Source organism: Centruroides sculpturatus, unplaced genomic scaffold (genome assembly GCF_000671375.1).
Source record: "Centruroides sculpturatus isolate CEXI.00-Female unplaced genomic scaffold, Cexi_2.0 scaffold1888, whole genome shotgun sequence".
Classification (NCBI taxonomy): domain Eukaryota; kingdom Metazoa; phylum Arthropoda; class Arachnida; order Scorpiones; family Buthidae; genus Centruroides; species Centruroides sculpturatus.
In genome coordinates this window covers 37,669-56,825 of record NW_019386155.1, presented here as the reverse complement: position 1 = coordinate 56,825, position 19,157 = coordinate 37,669, and the positions used below count along the sequence as shown (strand labels likewise).

Below are 19,157 nucleotides of genomic sequence, written 5' to 3'. Positions count from 1 at the left end.
CACATTTCTGATAATTCAAACACCGTGTCAAATAAAACTTATATGCCCGTCGGAATTCATATTAACAAGCATTTACCGCATATTTCAAAAACTAATTTAAAGGCATTAAAAGTTTATAAATAATAATCAATGAGGATTATTTTAATTACAGTATTTAGTATTTAGAATTTTTAATTTCATATAAATAAATATACATTTTATAAAACTTTAATTTCTGAAATAAAGTTTTTTGCTTTTACATTTATTAATATGTCTATTTTCTGTATGCAAAATATAAAGTAATTTGGAACAATACAATTGACCTCACATTTATGGGTAGTGAACTATATCCTTTCAAGGTAATTATAAAATATATATTTTATTAAAAATTGAATTTATTAACATGTAATTATGATATATTTACTATGTAAAAAGTTTAACTAAATAGTTCAGATTTAAAAGATTAGAAAGAAAAAACTATTAGAATTAGCTGGTTTGCAGTATTACACTTAGTAATGGCACAAATTAAAAGAATTAAAAGTACTAAATTTACCATAATACAAACTTCAGTGAAATGCAATTAGTCTTAATCTGATTAGAGAATTTAACAGAAGAGAAAACCTTAATCTACACATTAATAATTTGCATAAAATAATTCCAAGATCTCAACTGACTAGCACATATGAAGCATACTTTGTTGGTAGTATACAGAAGTCATCATATTCTGTGATAAAGAAAGGATCGTAATTGATACTTTAAAATTATTGAGCAGAGTGTAAGCGGAACTCTGCATAAGTCAAAGTGTTTTGTTTGGATCAAAATTTAAAGGAACCGCACGACCAACGAACATAATTTTTTGCAAATATGTACAACTTTGCAAGGCCGATGTCACGATGAAGCCGGTGTTTTGAAAATTGAGGTCAAAGTTTGCCATCGAAAGTGGTTGTAAGCTGGTTGCGTAATATGTATCAGTCAAGTGTTCGATTGTTGTCGATTACATTGATCTCTATGACAATTTTTCATTTTAGATTTAGATTAGTTTTAAAGTTTTTTTTTGTATGGTTTTAGTTTTTAACACCATAGCTCAGTTTTGTTTTCCTATAGTTAGAAAAGTGAAAATTTTAATATTCCACTTTTCTAATTGCCTGAATAGTTTATATTATACTAGTTTATACTTAATATTTAACAGTTCTATTCACTTGATGCTAATGTGTATTCTGAAAAAAACATTCGGAATACTTATGTATTATTATTCTTACATATGTATTATATTTCCTTGATTCTATAACATAAATTTAGTCACAATGTTGCTGAAATCAGGATGCATTATATAGTTGATATCAGAAGAAATTTTTCCAGTTTAATAACTGCAGTACAACAAATAGTATTGTATCTTTTATTACAAGAGAGCAAATTTAATTTCATTATATTCTTTCATTCATTTGCCAGTTCAATTATATGCATTGGATATACTATGAATGTTGAATTTAATTTAAATATTTTGAAAGGGATTACATTACAGTATAACACTGAAAAAAAAAAAAAAAAAAAAACACATTCCATATATTAAAACAGCATTGAAGTAGCTCTGTGGGATGTAAATAAATATTGTATTCATTTAGTATTTTGATCAAAATAAAAGTTGTAAGTAATTCAAAGGTTAAATTTAAAAATTTACACCATTGCAGATTAATTTTTAAAAAAATTTGTGCACTTTAACCTGTCTCGTGTTGTTCCCGACAATTCTTGGGGTTGCTACCTCTGACCTCGATGGATGGACCAGAGATATCTCATTTCTGCTTAGGAATGTTTTTTTTTTTAACATCAGATGTCACTACTTGTACGAAATTCAATAATTAGCGACTTTTTAGTTTACATGGGGGCTACAACATAATATGGAAATTTTGAAAGTGACAAGGTGAGAAAGTTATGCTTACCTTATTAGAACCATTGCTCGGTAAGCATTACAAGGTTTTTGTAGACAGGTTTTTCACCTTGCCGGCATTAGCAAAAATGCTTCTGGATAAACAGACCTATGTATATGGAACTGTGAACAAAAATTGAATTGGAATTCCATGCAATTTTCCTGATCATAAATTGAAGGAAGGTGAATTTATGACCTGTCAGAAAGATGGTTTGTGTTTTGTTAGAGATAAGAGGAATGTGCCAATTAAGTACGATGAGTAAGAACAAATTCTCAAATTCTGGTAATCATAACAGATCAGGAGATATAATAATGAAGCCGAATTGTGTTTTAGAATGTAATCATAATATGGGTGGAATTGATCTGTGTGCTGAGTGATACACAATTTATCTTTGCATGTAAAAAACTGTGAAATGGTGCAAAAAAAATATTTTTTTTATATGCTGGATATTGCACTATATAATGCTTGTGTTCTGTATTGACAACATACAAAAAACAAATATCATTTCTTGATTTTCTTATGTCTGTAATTAGAGAAATCATGGAAAAGTTTCACACAAGCAGACATGTAACCCACCGCAGTCGATCATCACATGAAAATCCATTGCATTTATCCGAATGATATTTTCCTAGTCATATATGACCAATAGAAAAAAAAAAAAAACCATCCAACCAGAGTTTGTAAAATCTGTTCGGCGAACAAATAGCGAGTAGAATCACATTACTAGTGTGAACAATGTTCCGTTCCACTATGTGTTGTTTGTTGCTTTGAGATTTACCATACAAGAATTAATTTCTGAAATAAAGTTTTTTGCTTTTACATTTATTAATATGTCTATTTTCTGTATGCAAAATATAAAGTAATTTGGAACAATACAATTGACACAATTATTATTTTTCTAAAACATGTGATTGCATTAGGCTTAACATAAAAAAAATTCAACGTAGAGCGACACGCGACGGAGAAAATATTCAACATTGGACAGGTTAAAATTGATAGGTCATCTTGGAATTGAAGAAATATGTTAAACAGGATAAAATATCTTTTATTTTCTATGCCGTTGTTACAGAAGCAACTGATATTTTCTATTACTTTTGTAGTCTTAAGACTGATAATTTTTTCTTGTTTTGTGTTTGCCTGAATAGTTTTAAAATTAAATTCATTACTATCTTTAAGTTTTATTAAATAATAATTAAAATCACTTTTAGGGTGTCTTGGACCATTTAGCAAATCGTTGCCTGGCCTCAAGTACAAATGCTTTTACTGCCGTCGACTATACGAGTTACACGATGAGTACTATTGGACCAGAAGGATTTTTGAATTTATTACCTATTTATATGGATCATGTGCTATATCCACTTCTTACTGTAAGTATTCACTACCATATTTTAGTTTTTTTTTTTTTTTAATGACAAATATACTGTATGTTAATGTACATTTTTTTAATGTAATTTTAAAATTTGAATTTAATATCAAATGAAGTAAAACTTGAGAAATTTTATATATTTGTCCAAATGATGGAAGTTTCAATATAATTTTTATTGTTGTTGTTGAACAAATATATACATAATGAAATAATTTACTAAAAGTTTTAGATATAAACAGTGATTGAAATGGATTAACCAATTATAAATTTAAACTGCTAGCTTTTTAATTATATTTACATCAATTTTTAATTAAATAAATTATGGAATTTGAACTAAAATTAAATGATTAAATCACCATATTGTGTTAAGATCAATACTTGGAAATTCATTTTAAATATCTTATTCTCTTCAATTTTTTTTCCCCATTTATATGGACTAAGCTCTGAGTTATTCTCTATTCTACCCTATCTAAGGCTACATTTCTTGCAATTTCAAACTCCCATATATCGTTATAATTTGGTTATCCTAAGTTATGATCTCTTCCTTGTTATTTCCACTTTCATTTACAGAATTTTTTCTCACAGGAGCCATATTAGGTTCATGTCGGATATGACCAAATTAATTGGAATTTAATTAAACAATTTAGAAAATTTTTAAAGGTTGCTAATTTTTCATTTAATTAATTAAAAATTAGCATAATGTAGCCTGAAAGTTTAGAAGTTTAAATTTATGATTGAAAATTATATATTCTTTCTGAAAGCTGAAATTTATTTTAGGATGAAGCATTTGTAACAGAAGTGCATCATGTTAATGGCGAAGGAAAAGATGCAGGTGTTGTTTACTGTGAGATGGAATCTTATGAAAATGATGGTGATAACCTCTGTTATTTAGAGATGATTAGAGCAGCTTATCCAGGTAAATGTGGCTATAAGTCGGAGACAGGTGGACGATTAAAAAATTTGAGAGAAAGTACCACTAACGAAAAGGTATTATTCATTTTTAGAATTTCAATAATTTTAATTTATAATTTTGAAATTTTACTGTATATAGTAGAACTCTGTTAAGAAGTTTTTGAAGGAACACTGTAATATTAAGGTAATATAGTAGAATAGTAAGGTGAACTTACTGTAGATGCTTAACTGTCTGGTGTCAATATGGCATGACAACAGTTAGTGGACAATATCAGATAGAAAGTACAGTCAAAACAATAAGACTTCAGGTGTGCTGATTTTGCTGATTCAGCAGGCATTTGATATACATTATGGTGAATATCTAAAGTTACTTTATTCAAACTTTATTGTTTTTATAAGTGATAAAATTATGATGAGGAAAAGGATTACAATTTGTCTTCAATGGAAACTTCTTAAGTGGGTAAAATATTGTCATTGGGACTGATATTTCGGAATTTCTTACACAAGAAAACTTGTTATGCAGGAAATTTTAATGCACATCTTATGGTGTAAATGCTGGAACTGGAAAATTTGGACTACTTATGCAGGAAAACCTTTCATGCAGGAACTTCTTAAATGGGTTCTACAGTGCATCAAGTAAAAGGTTTTGAAATTTATGCTATTAAAAGTAAAGAAAACAAATAATTTAAGAATGGTTCACTTATTTTTGTGATGGGCGTATTTCTAAAATGTTTTCAAAGTTATAATTTAAAAATTGATGAAATTAATAATAAATCTAACTTTATATGTAATTTTTAAAATCAATGTTTGTTGCAGAATAATAATTACATTACCTTTATAATTTTGTAATTATTTTTCAGATAAAAGAATATCATAATCAATTTTACAGACCTGAAAATCTTTGCATAACAATAATTGGAAAGATAAATGCTTCTGATGTGTTTAAAGCTCTTTCTCCTGTAGAAGAAAGGATAATTCAAAAAGTAAGTGGATATATTTACTTCAATATGTGATGATGTTATTTCATTTCATAAAAATTGTTGAATTTAAATTGCATATATCTTATTACTTTGAATTTAAGCTGCACTTTTTATTCCAATTTTTAAGACGTAAAATTAGGGTGCGGCTTAAATTCAAAGCAAATATTTTAACTTCTTATTTCTGCTGATCTTCCACTCCCCTACAATCGGGTCTTTGCTTTATGCTCTGTGCATGTACAGTACATAATATTATGATCATTGATGGCAATTCATTCGGCAGTTCTGCATTCATGCTTTTCTGATTCAATCCAGTTGCTGTTTGATAATAGACTTGTAGAATTGTATCATATCTGGCTGCATTTTAATCTTAAATGAGATAGCTTATTATATTTATTTTAGTACTTATTTAAGTAAATAAAAATGTTAATTAATTTTTAATACCCATAATAAGAATAATAATATGAAGCTCTGGATAGGTTCAAACCCTCACTAAAATTTGCATTAAAATTATTTTTTTTAAAGAAAAAAATAGAAGCTAGAAATAATGTTTTTTGTTTAAAAATGCAAACTTTTAAAACAAAAGAAAAATGTAAGTCTTAAGATCGACCATCTCTGGTTGGAGATCACATTAAACATCGATTTTGACCTCTCTCACAATCTAAGTTAAGATCTTGTTACACATAGTAACAAGTGGTCAACCACTTGGAAAGCGAGAACAAGGAAAAGCAGTCAATCGGAATGGGTGATTGAGAATGGAAATGAATAAAAACCCAGGAATTTGAGGATGCGACGGCTTCTTCTCCTGAAAGTTCCAAGTGTCAGATCAGTTGTTGTGTGTGTGTCTCGTGCTCATTTTTGTCTCTATCTACTGTCTTCGGCTTGAGATCTTCCCATCACTGGAAGTTGACCGCATCGTCCTGGAATTTTTGAGATGTCGAGGGAATTGTCATTCGCAAACCAGGTACACTCCTTCTTTTGAGACTATCTTGGAAAGGAGAGGAAGCCCCAGTCTGCTGCCGACTTAAAAATTCCAAGATTGCAGAAATCTTATAAGCTCCTTTCATGTTAAATAAATGGTTTCTTGTCACTGTAGAGTCTGTCAGCAGTGACAGACTCTACAACCTTTGCGTCTCTCTCGACCCCTTGTCAATCCCAAACAGTTCCACCCTCCATTGGCAATCTTACAATAAAATATAAAATCATTTTTATTTTTTATTTTTTCCAATTTTAAACTCCTACTGAAGCTTATATTTGAAGTAATATGGTATAAATATCTCAAACCTGATGATAATAATCAAATCTAAATGATTGCCATAATGTATTAGGCTATTTTTCTCTATTATTCATGATTAAATTTTCAGTAATTTTGTGTTAGAGGGATGCATTAAGTGCCTCTCTAATATTTTAATTATTTTAGAGAGAGGCATTAGGTATCATCTCTCTAAAATAATTAATATTTTATTATTAATAGTTGCAGAAAAATAGTCTGATATGTTACATTATGACAATTGTTTGGCTCTGTATTTAAATTAGATTTTTAAAATAAATAACAAGTATATGCTATCAATATTTTATTTATAAGATTAATTAATGCTTCTATATCTTTTACTTGCAAGTTTTTAGATGAAATTATTTTTCTTCATATATTTTATCATAACATATTATTAAACAATGAAACAAAATTTCTAAACTTTAGTTTATAAATTCACTTTTTTAAAAATATAAATGTGAAGCCAGGATTGGGGAGTCGACTTTACTTTTTTTCTGATTTTAATTTCAACTCTGGAGTCAATATTTTCATCTTGATGACACCAATTTCTTAGTATTTATAATTATATATTGTCCACTATATCATCATTGACATGTAATTCATTAGGCTAATTTACTAATTAGCAATGCAATGAAGATCTAATGATAATTAGAGGATTGTAACTGATTTCTTTTACTTATTCAAAATACAAAAAATTTCAGTAATTTACAACATGATGAAAAAGGCAGAAAATTTTATTAGAAAGTAGAAATTTGAATAAAACCACCTATTTATACTGTTTTTAAAATCACCATTAATCAATTGATTTTTTTTTCTAGCCAATCATAGCAAAATATTTTAACATTTTGGGAAGAATTAATTTTCAAATTCAGCTTTAAAATCATTTACAGTTGAAATTTTCCAGCAAATCAAAAGCAAAGTTTTAATTTCTGAACATTAAATGGATAGGAATTTAACAAGAAGAGGGTCAGATGTTTGGGTCTTTGATTCAAACAAAACTTGGTGAGCACATAGCACTAAACACAAACAACTTCTTGTCCAAATAATAAGACCCACTTCTCAAGCATTTCTGAAAAACATCATCTGAAAATTGAGTGTTTAGCTAGCTAATAAATTTTTGGTGGTTTTTCTTCTCCGTAATGGTACTAGCCAAGAGGATAAGACACTACATACTGAGTTATACAATGTAAGATTGACCCTTTCCTATTTTAGTTCTTCTTTTTATTTTGTAACAAAATTATTTTATTATTTTATCATATTGTTAGCATTATTATTAGTAATATTATTTGGCTACCTTAAGAGAGTCATAGTAATATTATTATTTCTCATGTTTTAAAGCCTATAAAACAAGAGATTTAAAAACATGATGTTTTTTCCTGTTTAGTGAAAATGAAGTCTCTGTAGATATATCTTATATGTCATTAAATAAAATTTTCATTTCATCATATTTATTTTCAGATATTTTTGCTTGTGGTTACATACTATGTCACCACAAGTGAATAAGCTTCATACATTACTGTGGAAGGACAAAAGAAGACAAGTCTAATATGAAAATAGGGCAGCTTTTTTTTTTAAATTTTTAATGTTATGAACAATTTTCTTGTGTGCTCATATTTGTTACACTTCAAATATAATGATGTGACTGGAGGGTTGGCACCTTGTCAGGATCAACACCGCCATGTCTCATGCGACACAGAAGCTACGACAGCAAGTTGGGTTGGGTTTAAAAGTAGGTCATGTGAGCAGTTGCATATGGCGTGATCGGATTCAGATGGAGGCGAGTGAGACAGCATTAGAAGCAAGACACTCAGAGACTAGGTTAAAAAACAAATACCCATTTATTTTTTGTACTAGATCTACAGGCTAATGGTAGCAAGACAATTAGATATTGGATATGAGAGTGACATGGACACATTTTGCACGAGAGAGAATTTACATGAAATTCCGTGTTGTTATAGATACCTGGAGGTTTAGGAGACACTTATAGATGAGATGATCATTTGCTCTTTCATTGGAAAGTTTAATCCAGGACAGGAGTTGGAATTTTCCTTGGACAGAGACTCAGGAGATGGAGGTGAACCGGAGGAGACAATAATCTGTTATCGGCAGGAGATAATATTTGGTGTTCCTATAGGAGACACAGGATTCTATATCCATGGTGCAAATGGACAAAAACTATTCCCTTTTGCCATTAATTATGATACTAAAATTAGTAACGCACGGCTGGGAGGTCAAGGGCTCACAAGAAAGCGTTGCTTTTACTGTCAAGAAAGTGTAAATTGAGATGTTTGCATGAAGTAGATGACAACACTTATCAAATAGGTATGATGAAATTGACGACGGATTTTTGTTAAAGTTCAGATTCTCACAATAATATCGTCATAACTGAAAATTACATGAAGAAATAAAAATTTTACTAACGACATACAAGAGTTAAATCTACAGAGACTTTGTTTTCACTAAACAGGAAATGACATCATGGTTTATTAAATTTCTTGTTTTATAAGTTTAAATGTAAGGAATAATAATAGTAATAATAATGCTAATGATACAGTAAAATAAAATAATTTTGTTACACACAATAAAAAACTAAAATTGTGAAAGTGCGAATCTACATCATGTTGCTCCAATGTCTAGTGTCTTATCCACTTGACTATTGCTGTTACGAGGCAAAGAGAAACTTCCAAAGATTTATAAGCCAAACACTCAATTTTCAGAAGCCCATTTTTGGAAATGCTTGAGAAATGGGTCTTATTATTCATAGTTGTTTGTGTTTAGGGTGACATGCTTACCAAATTTTGTTTGCATCAGAGACCTGAACATCTGGCCTTCTACTTGTAAGAATATCAGTTAGAAATGGTTTAACTGTTGATAATGCGATCACATTTAAAATTTAAATTGTAAACAAATGAAATTTGTTGACAATTTCAAAGTTTTTTAGCATTGATCTGTTAGGTTAATTAGCATCATATTCATACAGTTCTTTTAATCTTCTTACGTGTAAAATCTGTCTAACTGCTTCTAATTATGAAATATAGTGAGTTAAGATCAACATAGACTCTTTATTAAACTGCTGACTCTTCCAGCTCCATGTGAACTTTAAGTATTTCTTTATAAATTATTGATATCAAAATTAATTCAATTGATCACTCATTTATTTCTAGAATTTTTTTCTCCAAGCACTGACATGTTGTCTTGGTTATTTTATATACAGTATTATGTTTTTTGAATGATAAAATTGCTTGCTTGAGAATTGGATGTGCTCAACTTTATCAATGTCTTTTGAGGGGAAAATGCCTTAAGTGTGAAACACGTACTGTGAGAATTCTCTGAATTTGAGAGGACTTGTAGACATCATTTTTAAAATGCAAGATTGTCAGGAATTTTGGTCCAGAAGCCAAATATTGACATGCTGCTGGATTTTCTGAAAGTTATTAATACATTTAAACTAATTTGATTATTTTATATTTTACTTTTAAATATCTTTTTATTGTTATTATATACTGTTGTTGTTTATTTGTACAGTTTTATATCTTGTTATTTTTTTCCTTGTTAATATTGTTATAGTTCATGCAGTTATAATCAATAATTATTTATTTATTTATACTGTGTAATATATATCTATAATGTGTATATCTCTATGGCTCTTGTGCCATACAACACCAATAAACTATTGAAAGATAAATAATGATATACTAAAAGATGAATTTATAGGAAAGTTTTTTCTCTTGTAGTAATTTATTGTTGCGTAGATTTTGAAACTTATAAAATTTAAATCCAGAATTTTAGTTAAAGATTAAAACTGCATTTTATTTACAGTATAATTCTTTAATATTTACTTCATCTTCCATGTTAAAGAAATAGACTATTCCAGTAAAATGAAATAAGGTAGGTGTTCACCTAGGTAGTTCTAATGGTGGTATCATGTTTAACAATTTAGCCCATGTGATTGTGTCAGCTTCGAGTAGCCCACTTGACTGTTCAAGTGTGGAGTATTTGATGTTATATAGTTTTAGGAGGTGTGGGGGCGAGCCCCCACCCGGGCACTGAGGTGCGAGCCATAGCCAGCACTAAGGCACATTTTTATTTGTTTTAAAAAAAAACAAAATTTGAGTTGTTTCTTGAAACTTAGCATTTTAATTCTTACATTAGAATAATTAATTTTTAAGATAAACTTTTTATTTTAAAATATAGAATTTTATAGGTTATTTTATATGTGATGTTTTGGTTTAATTTTAACCGTACATTGCCAATTTTATTTTAAATCTTTAATTATTTTAGGGTTGTCTTCCTGAATTTACTCGTCCGTGGCAAAATCCTGTCCCCCCTCTTAGTGAGCCAATTGTAAAAACTGTTCCTTACCCATGTGATGATTGTGAGCATGGAATTGTCACTTTAGCATGGAGAGGACCACTTGTAAAGGCAAGTAACCTAAGATTATAATTATAAATTTAATACACAGTTAAGACTATACAAACAAGTCTTTTGATGTCCTTTCTCGCACCTCAGGAAAACAACAGTCTTAAGATGGATTTGACATTTTATTAGAGGCTAATTATTAGAGAAAGGACATCGAAAGACTCGTTTGTATAGTCTTAATTGTGTATTAATATTTTTGATAATTAATTATTTTTATTAAGGAATAAGTTATTTTTAATGAACAGAAATGAAATATCATTTATTTAATGAAATTTTTTAAATAAATCTATATAATATATTATCGTAAAATATTTTTCTTTAAACACGAAATTATGAAATTAGTTAATTATTATTATTATTATTTTTTTTTTTTTAATGTAATAGTGATTTATTTTTTCTCTTTATTTGAAATGTAACCTCATTAGTAGTATGTAGAAGTTACAAATAAAAATAACTATTCTGATGTTCATTTTGAGTAGTTTAAGATAGTATTCATTAGGCACAAAATAATTCTGTCTTTTGTCATATGTGTTTGTTGTGTCCATGTGTACTCTTGTGGCTAGCTCCAATATTCTTGATGATGCATATTGTAAGCATGCATCCTATTGTTTATGAAGTGTCTTTTCTCTATTCTTATCACCAGTAATATAGTGGATATTCCTTATACAAATACACAAAATTCATCTCCACTTTGTCTGGAGCAGTCTAACCGGTTTCTACTGTACTGGTAGTTTGTCAAACTTCAGGCCTAAACAATGGACTGTCTGTGTAAAGTTTCCCACATTTACTCCACTTGCTTAATTCCTGAGAGGGCCAGTTCCATTGTATATTCTCCTAGTAGGCACTCTTTTGGTCACACATTCTTGATGTGTTGCCAGAATTTATTTATTCCAAATTGCCTTCAATGACTTGGCCACTGCTGCTCTTCTTTTACTTTGCAGCTTTGGACAAGCCAGAAATGGTTAGGGACTAACACAATTTTCTTTTCTGTATCTTTATATATGTGTAAGTAGGTAAATATAAAAAACACACCGCCTTCATAACATGCAGAATAAAGTTTACATGTTTTGTGTTATCTGTATTAAAGTTATGAGCCCAACCATGGGGATAGATTTATATTGAGCCTACTATCAGACTAATTAAAACACACTAACTACTTAACATTGATTTCTTAGTATTCTCTGAGTAGAAAGTCTGCTATCAAATTTTTATAACTGTCTCCTTCTCAAATTACTGGAATAATTAAATACAAACAAAACCTTATTAACCATTAACAGAACTTTAATACAACTTCTGAACATTTTTGGCTTTCACCAAGGCCTGCCTCAGGTTTTTAACTAAGCTGACTTCCAAACTGGAATGTTAGAACAATGATGTTCGAAAAATCAATTTTAAATTTTCTAAAATCTCAAATTCATATGGCTGATTGACTTTGTTTGAATCTTTCATACAGGTACTTCCACGCATGCGTTACCACATTGCAGTCCTTAAAGTTAATACAGTTGCCATTCAGGTTGGCTTTATATATTTCCAAAGTCTCCAGGCTACAAGTATGGTCTGTTTGAAAGGCCTGCCTAATTAATCTGGTGTTCTGGAGGTCTGCATATACTTCTGGGTCAATGGCGTATGTGGACAAAGCGGTGTTATGACTATTGTTTGCAAGGTCATATTGATGTTTACGTGCTCTTTTACATATTGATTGTATGGTTGAGCCAATATAAACTAAGTCCCTTTGGAATCTATCATCCCTTACAGGTATAGAGTACACTCCTGAGGCTCTACTTTGATCCATTTTATCTTCTGCATTGCATAGCAACTTATATATTGTACTCGATTTCCTGTACATGATTTCTGTATCACTCTGGCCTGCAATATCTTTGTATAAGAAGTTCAAATGTTGATTGAACTGAACTATGGTGCACCTGGAGCCTGTGATGCATTGTTGGCATCTGTTAGAAGTAGACTGGGTGTTGAGAATGTTGTGTGTGGCAAGTGTCATAGGCAGGGGCTAAACTATGTACCATGTTCTACCGCTATATCTTCTATACGTTGTAGCTCCAGCAGAATCTCGTGCATATTGGTGTGATGAGTGAAGGCCTGTCTGATTAGGGCATGGAATGTGGCAATTTTATACAAAAAGGGATCAGATGAGTTTGCTAGGATGAATAGTGGTAAGTAGCCCAGTTTGTAATAAAAGCTCATTTCCACCTGGCTCCTATTGAGACGCATGCTTGACATCTAAGAAATGAGTGCTACAGTTAACTTATTTGATCCATGTTAAGGGTAAGACCATACAGATTGTTGTTCATGCATGTTAAAAACTCATTGACCTTTGGCTCAGTCTTCCATAAACAGGTCATCCACATATCTTTTGTAAACCATGATGTTTGCTAAGAAATTAAGTAAGACCTTGTCTTCTAACTGTCACACCACTAAGGCCGAGACTCCACTACCGTAAAAACGGCATGAAAACCCCTTGCCGTAAAAGCTTTTAATCACGCGACCCTGATATTTTACACTTGAGCAGGTCGTAAAACCAGCGTAAAAGCGAGTTGAACAGTGTTCAACTTTTGACGCAAATACGGCCGTAAAACGGTACCATCCACCAGAAGTCAGTGAAATCTAGGTCATTGTGACACAGTGCGAAAATGGCGAAAAACGAGCTTTTGTGTACGTTCCCTCGTGGCTACTCTAGAATAGATCTGGAAAGATTTATCGAAAACACCCGAAAGTATTCGTGTATCTATGACAAGAAGTATCCCGATTATAAAAATGGATGCCTGAATCATGTGATACGGACGGCCAAAGGAAAATCCTTCAATTTAGAGGTGTATATAATGAAAAAATCTAAGCTTAATAAGTGCTGTATATTATCTTAATTAATAATACGATAATAAAAGTTAATATATGAAAGTAAAGATTTGATTTTTACTACATTTGTAATTGTATTACAGAAAAAACTCGTAGAATATAAGCATTGTCTTTATAACTTCAATAGTACCGTTGCCATAAAAACTTCACTAGACGGACCTCCACCGCAGTCCAGACGCAAATGCAAATAGGTCATGTGATTAAAAGTTTTTACAGAGAAGATTTTTATGCCCGTTTTTACGCTAGTGGAGTCTTGGCCTAACTCACATAGATCTCCTGCTAGGGGGCTGCCCATAGGTAAACCCTGTTTTTGTAAGTACGTGCTGCTGTTAAATTGAAATACAGAGGTATTGTACATGAGGTGTGCCAGCTCCAAAATCTGCTTACAATGTGGATGGGCCCCATTTTTGCTTAGTAAAAGGTCCCTAAGGGTATAGAAGCATGGTTGCAGTACCAGGGATGCACAACCTTTTCTGAAGAAGGGCCAAATTAGGATTAAATTTACTGACTGGGGGCCGGACCTCCAAGTGATTAATGCGATGGCTGAGATTGGATGCTGGCGGCAATCTTCTTGATGTCTAGCGTAATGGCAGATGTTGAAACAACCAGCAGATTTTCCAAATTCTCGTTGGTTAACCTGTTCCGTGTTTTGCACTTGTTTAAATTCATAAGCGAAAACGCTTGTTCGCATACATACCATGTTTCCCCGAAAATAAGACCTAGCAGAGGTTTTGCTGAATTGCTAAATATAAGGCCTCCCCCCAAAAGTAAGACCTAGTAAAGTTTTTTTTTTTTACTCGTAACGGTCATCGACAGCAGGTTGAAAGTGGCCGTTGGCTTTTTGAAAGTACAGCCACTGATTGGTCAGCAGACAACACGCCACACGGCATGATTTGCATAAGACTATGGCTTGGAATCACAGATTTGCATAATGTTATGGCTGGTGATCACTAATTGGTCGGCCGGGAATCACGCCACATCATATTTGCATAGTGTTATGGTTCAGTAAGCAGTAATTGGTCATCGAGCCCGATGTAGACGCTATAAAAAGGTTAAGTTGAAGCAAGAGTGGGAAGTCCACTCCAACGGAACTTTGTAAGTTCACTTCGGTTTTATTTAAGTTCAGTTCAACATGACCGGATATACGTCACTCTCGTCTAAGTTCGACTTGGGAATTTTTTTGTTCAATAGTAAATGTGAATTCTTCATGGAAAAATAAGACATCCCCTGAAAATAAGACCTAGTGCATCTTTCAGAGCAAAAATTAATATAAGATAGTGTTTTATTTTCGGGGAAACACGGAAGGTACTGCCAAACATGCTTGCACAAAATCGAGCATTGTCTTTCAGTTTTGGAAATGATGTATCAGGCAGTTCTTTGTAGAATGTGAGGAGATTAGAATTTTTAAACTGTGATTTCAATTCATCACTGCACTGGATGTTTATCAACTCAAGTTGGACATCTGGAGGGGTATCTTCCACTTTCACATCAAATGGAGTTGAAAAAAGTTGCAGGTAGATCTTGTATTTCTGGAATTCACCAAACCTCTCATTGAATGATGTAAGGAGGGTGTTAACTTGGTCAGAGTAATCCATCTTCATATGTGGGTATTTCTCTTTCATGGCCTTGCAATGTGGAAAGTGTGTAAAGTTCTCTGATTGCATGTGAGACTTGAAAAGTGATAGTTTGGTCATAAATGCATTGATGTTACTTGTCAACTGAGAAACAAGTTGCATCTTTTCCTGCAATCTCAAATTAAGGTCGTTTAGATAAGAAGTAATGTCAGCAAGGAAAGCTAAATCACACTGCCATCTTTGTTCCTCCAAATTCCTTGTAGTGTTCCCCCGTTATTAGAGGAAAGTGATAATAGGCCCCAATAGCTCCACAAATCTCTTGAGGACTGCTGCCTTGCTCAGCCAACAAACTTCAGTATACGTGGGCAGGTCAGCATAATCAGCATCTATTTCTTCAAGAAATGATGTGAAGAGTCGATGGTTGAGTCCATGACGGCGGATTAAGTTCACAGTATCATATACATCTTTCAGCAGACGTTCAAATCCCAGCTTCTTTGCACAAAGTTGCTGTTGGTGAATTATGCAATGATACTGGACTAACTCCTTTTGCCTGTCCCCAAGGTGGTTTTTCAGCAAGGTGACCATGCCATTCTCACATCCAACCATAGATGGTGCTCCATCAGTGGCAATGCTGGATAGCTTGTCAAAGTCCAGTGCTGATTTGTTGCAAACGCTCAATAAACTAGTAAATAAGTCAGCACCAGTTGTATGTCCAGAAAGTGATGCCATGCCAAGAAATTCTTCATTCACAATAAAATCTAGTGAAACACTTCTAATAAACACAATCACTTGTGCTGTTGATGATATGTCAGTGGATTCTTCCACAGCCAAAGAAAAATAAGCACAGTTTGCAACTAAAATATTAAGTTGGCCAGAAATGTCTGATGCAATTTGCGAGATTCTTTGTTGTATCGTCATGTGGTTAAGACTGATTGTTTGAAAACACTGTCTTCTCAGGACACATCTCACTTGCGATGATAAGACACTTTTTTATCATATCGCCATCTGTGAAAGGTTTCCCATTCTTGGCTATTAAAGCAGATATTTCTAGGCTGGCTTCAACAGCCGCATCCAATTCTCCAGATTGTTTCTTGAACACATTTTGTTGGCTGATTAGTGATCGTCGTAACGATTCGATTTTCCGTTTGCGTTCCGTACCTTGCAGAAGGAAATCCTTGTGTTGGCTTTCATGATGTCGCTTCAGGTTGAATTCTTTTGGCACTGCTATTGTTCCATTGCACAAAAGGCAAATAATGCTGTTGTTCTGTTGCACAAAACAGTACTTGTTAGTCCACACTTCCACTTCTTGAAACTGATGATTCTCGCGATTGACCTTGCGTTTAATGCCCGGCGCCATACTGTTCACTCTGCAAAACAATGTCTCATTGTGCCGAAAATTCTGAGGCCCGCAACAAATCATGTTTGAGATAAGGCAAGCTAGACTACCACGTGCTTTGTTCTGTATCCACTCTGACCAAAGACTAAAGAGGCGGGGACAGAAGACTATTACGCACACGTGGCCAGGCAGGTCTTAATTTGTTTGACCCCTGTCCGGGCGTCTCCACCATTTCTCAGAATTTGTGAGTCAGATCGTCAACATGCCAGGTGCAGGACACTAATCCATCATAAATGTGGTTACCATTCTTACCTAAATTATATTTATGGCCCGTCAGTTTTACCCCCGTGTTCAGAAATGAATCAAAAGTGATTAACACAGTGCAGTGGAAAATCTGAATATTTTAAATATAATTATTAAAATTGCGATATCTCGTTTCAAATTGGCGCTAGAATCAATCTGTTTTTTTTTTTCTGTCCTAAATATATCACAGTTTACGACTGTTAAATTTCAAATAAAATAAAAATTAAAAATAATAATTTAATTTTAAATTTACGAAAAAAAGAATGTAAAAATAAAAGTAAATAAAAAGTTCCAATTAATTTACTACTTAAATAACCTAAATATATCTGTTTTCTTTCAAACAAAAAAAACCGCAGCTTTCTAGCTACACGGAATCATTTTACAACCCTCTTTGTTGACAAGTTTATGGCTTGACGCGGTTTGTAATAATTATTAAATCCAAAATATTTTAATGCAAATGGCTTCCTTTTAGTCGTAATGACTCTATTCCAACTACAGTATTAATTTTCTTGGTCCAACTTAATAATAATAAATTTGATGTGAAAAATTTTTTTTCTATTCTTTGTCTATGGAGAGATATTGTTGTAAATTATTGGTTTTATAGCTTTTTGTACATTCCTTTTTGAACTCTGGTTAGTTTTTTTCTAGTTTGAATGACATTAGGTTGACGAATAAGCGTCTTTTCAGAAAAGATTGATTCAAATTCGACTATACCAATCAGAATCTAGAATGTAAACAAATGCTAAAAAATCGTTATTTTCATGGTTTTTCAGCGCTATTTTCACTTATTTTTGTTATTTGACGCTATTTAGACGAATAGGCAAGTTTTCCGAAGCATAAAATTGAAGATTTCCCGCCAAAATAGAAACTTCCCGATAACATCGGAAATGACGTTCTAACATCATTTTAAAATATTCGATATCTAAAGCAGAAAGTGTTAGCTAAAAATAGACTTATTTATAGAACAATCCCCCATTTCTCACCTCTGGGAAAGTCATAAAACAGTTGGGTGCTAAGGACTTTATGAAAGGGAAAAAGTTCTACACTTAGAAACTTCGAAAGAAGGGATTTGACCTGTACCGTCCGCGGGCCGCATAAACATTGATAGGGGGCGGTATGTGGCCCGCGGGCCGCAGGTTGTGCACCCCTGCAGTACAGAAGATCCAGTACAATATACAAGTTGCTATGCAACACAAAAGATAAAATGGATCAAAGTAGAGCCTCAGGAGTGTACTCTATACCTGTAAGGGATGATAGATTCCAAAGGGACTTAGTATATATTTTCTCAACCATACAATCAATATGTAAAAGAGCATGTGAACATTAATATGACTTTGCAAACAATAGTGATACCACCGCCTTGTCCACGTATGTCACTGACCCGGAAGTATATGCAGACCTCCAGAACACCAGATTAATTAGGCAAGCCTTTCAAACAGACCATACTTGTAGCCTGGAGACTTTGGAAATGTATAAAGCCAACCTGAACAGCAACTGTATTAACTTTAAGGACTGTGATATGGTGGCACATGCGTGGATGTATCTGTATAAAAGATTTGAGCAGTCAATCAGCTGTGTGAATTTGAGATATTTGAAAATTTAAAATCAACTTTTCGAACATCCTTATTCTAACATTCTAGTTTGGAAGTCAGCTTAGTTAAAAATCTGAGGCAGGTCTTGGTGAAGGCCAAAAACATTCGGAAGTTGCTGTAAAGTTCTGTTACTGGTTAATAAGTTTTTGTTTGTATTTATCAAGTTTTTGAAATAGCCTGTAAAGAGTTATAAAAAAAAAATGTGAAAAATATTTATATAATGATATAGAATCTGTTAAGAACATATGTATTGTCAAATGTGTATTTACTATATATATTTAAAATGCATGTCTATTTCAGGAAATTGAAGAATGTGTAGCTCTTGAATTACTTCTGGAATATCTTCATAATACTTCAGTTTCTCCATTACAAAGGGAATTTGTAGAGATTGAAGAACCATATTGTAGTGATGTAAGTATGAAAAATTTTTAAATACATAATATTATGAAAGATGTTTTAGTTTTTATCATCAGTTTTAAATGTTAGTATTAATTTTTTAAAGTAATTTTAAAAATATAACAAAAGTAATAGAAAATTTTTAAATGCAGTTGTGTGTTGTTTAACATTCATGATACATATTACATAATTCCTAATTTACAGTAGGAATTATGTAATATGACATTGTGTGAA

General features: G+C 32.1%; 1 protein-coding gene across 1 annotated transcript in view; it reads left to right on the top strand.

The window, feature by feature from the left end:
- Positions 1-282: 282 nt before the first annotated feature.
- LOC111613835 (uncharacterized protein C3H1.02c-like) overlaps positions 283-19,157 on the top strand; it is a 53,270-nt gene continuing 34,395 nt past the window's right edge. Inside the window, exons 1-6 of the mRNA XM_023355188.1 lie at positions 283-338; positions 3,113-3,271; positions 4,048-4,257; positions 5,043-5,165; positions 10,714-10,854; positions 18,828-18,938. Of these exons, the coding sequence (XP_023210956.1) occupies positions 312-338; positions 3,113-3,271; positions 4,048-4,257; positions 5,043-5,165; positions 10,714-10,854; positions 18,828-18,938 (771 nt within the window). The 5' untranslated portion in view covers positions 283-311. The remainder of the gene's footprint in view (positions 339-3,112; positions 3,272-4,047; positions 4,258-5,042; positions 5,166-10,713; positions 10,855-18,827; positions 18,939-19,157) is intronic.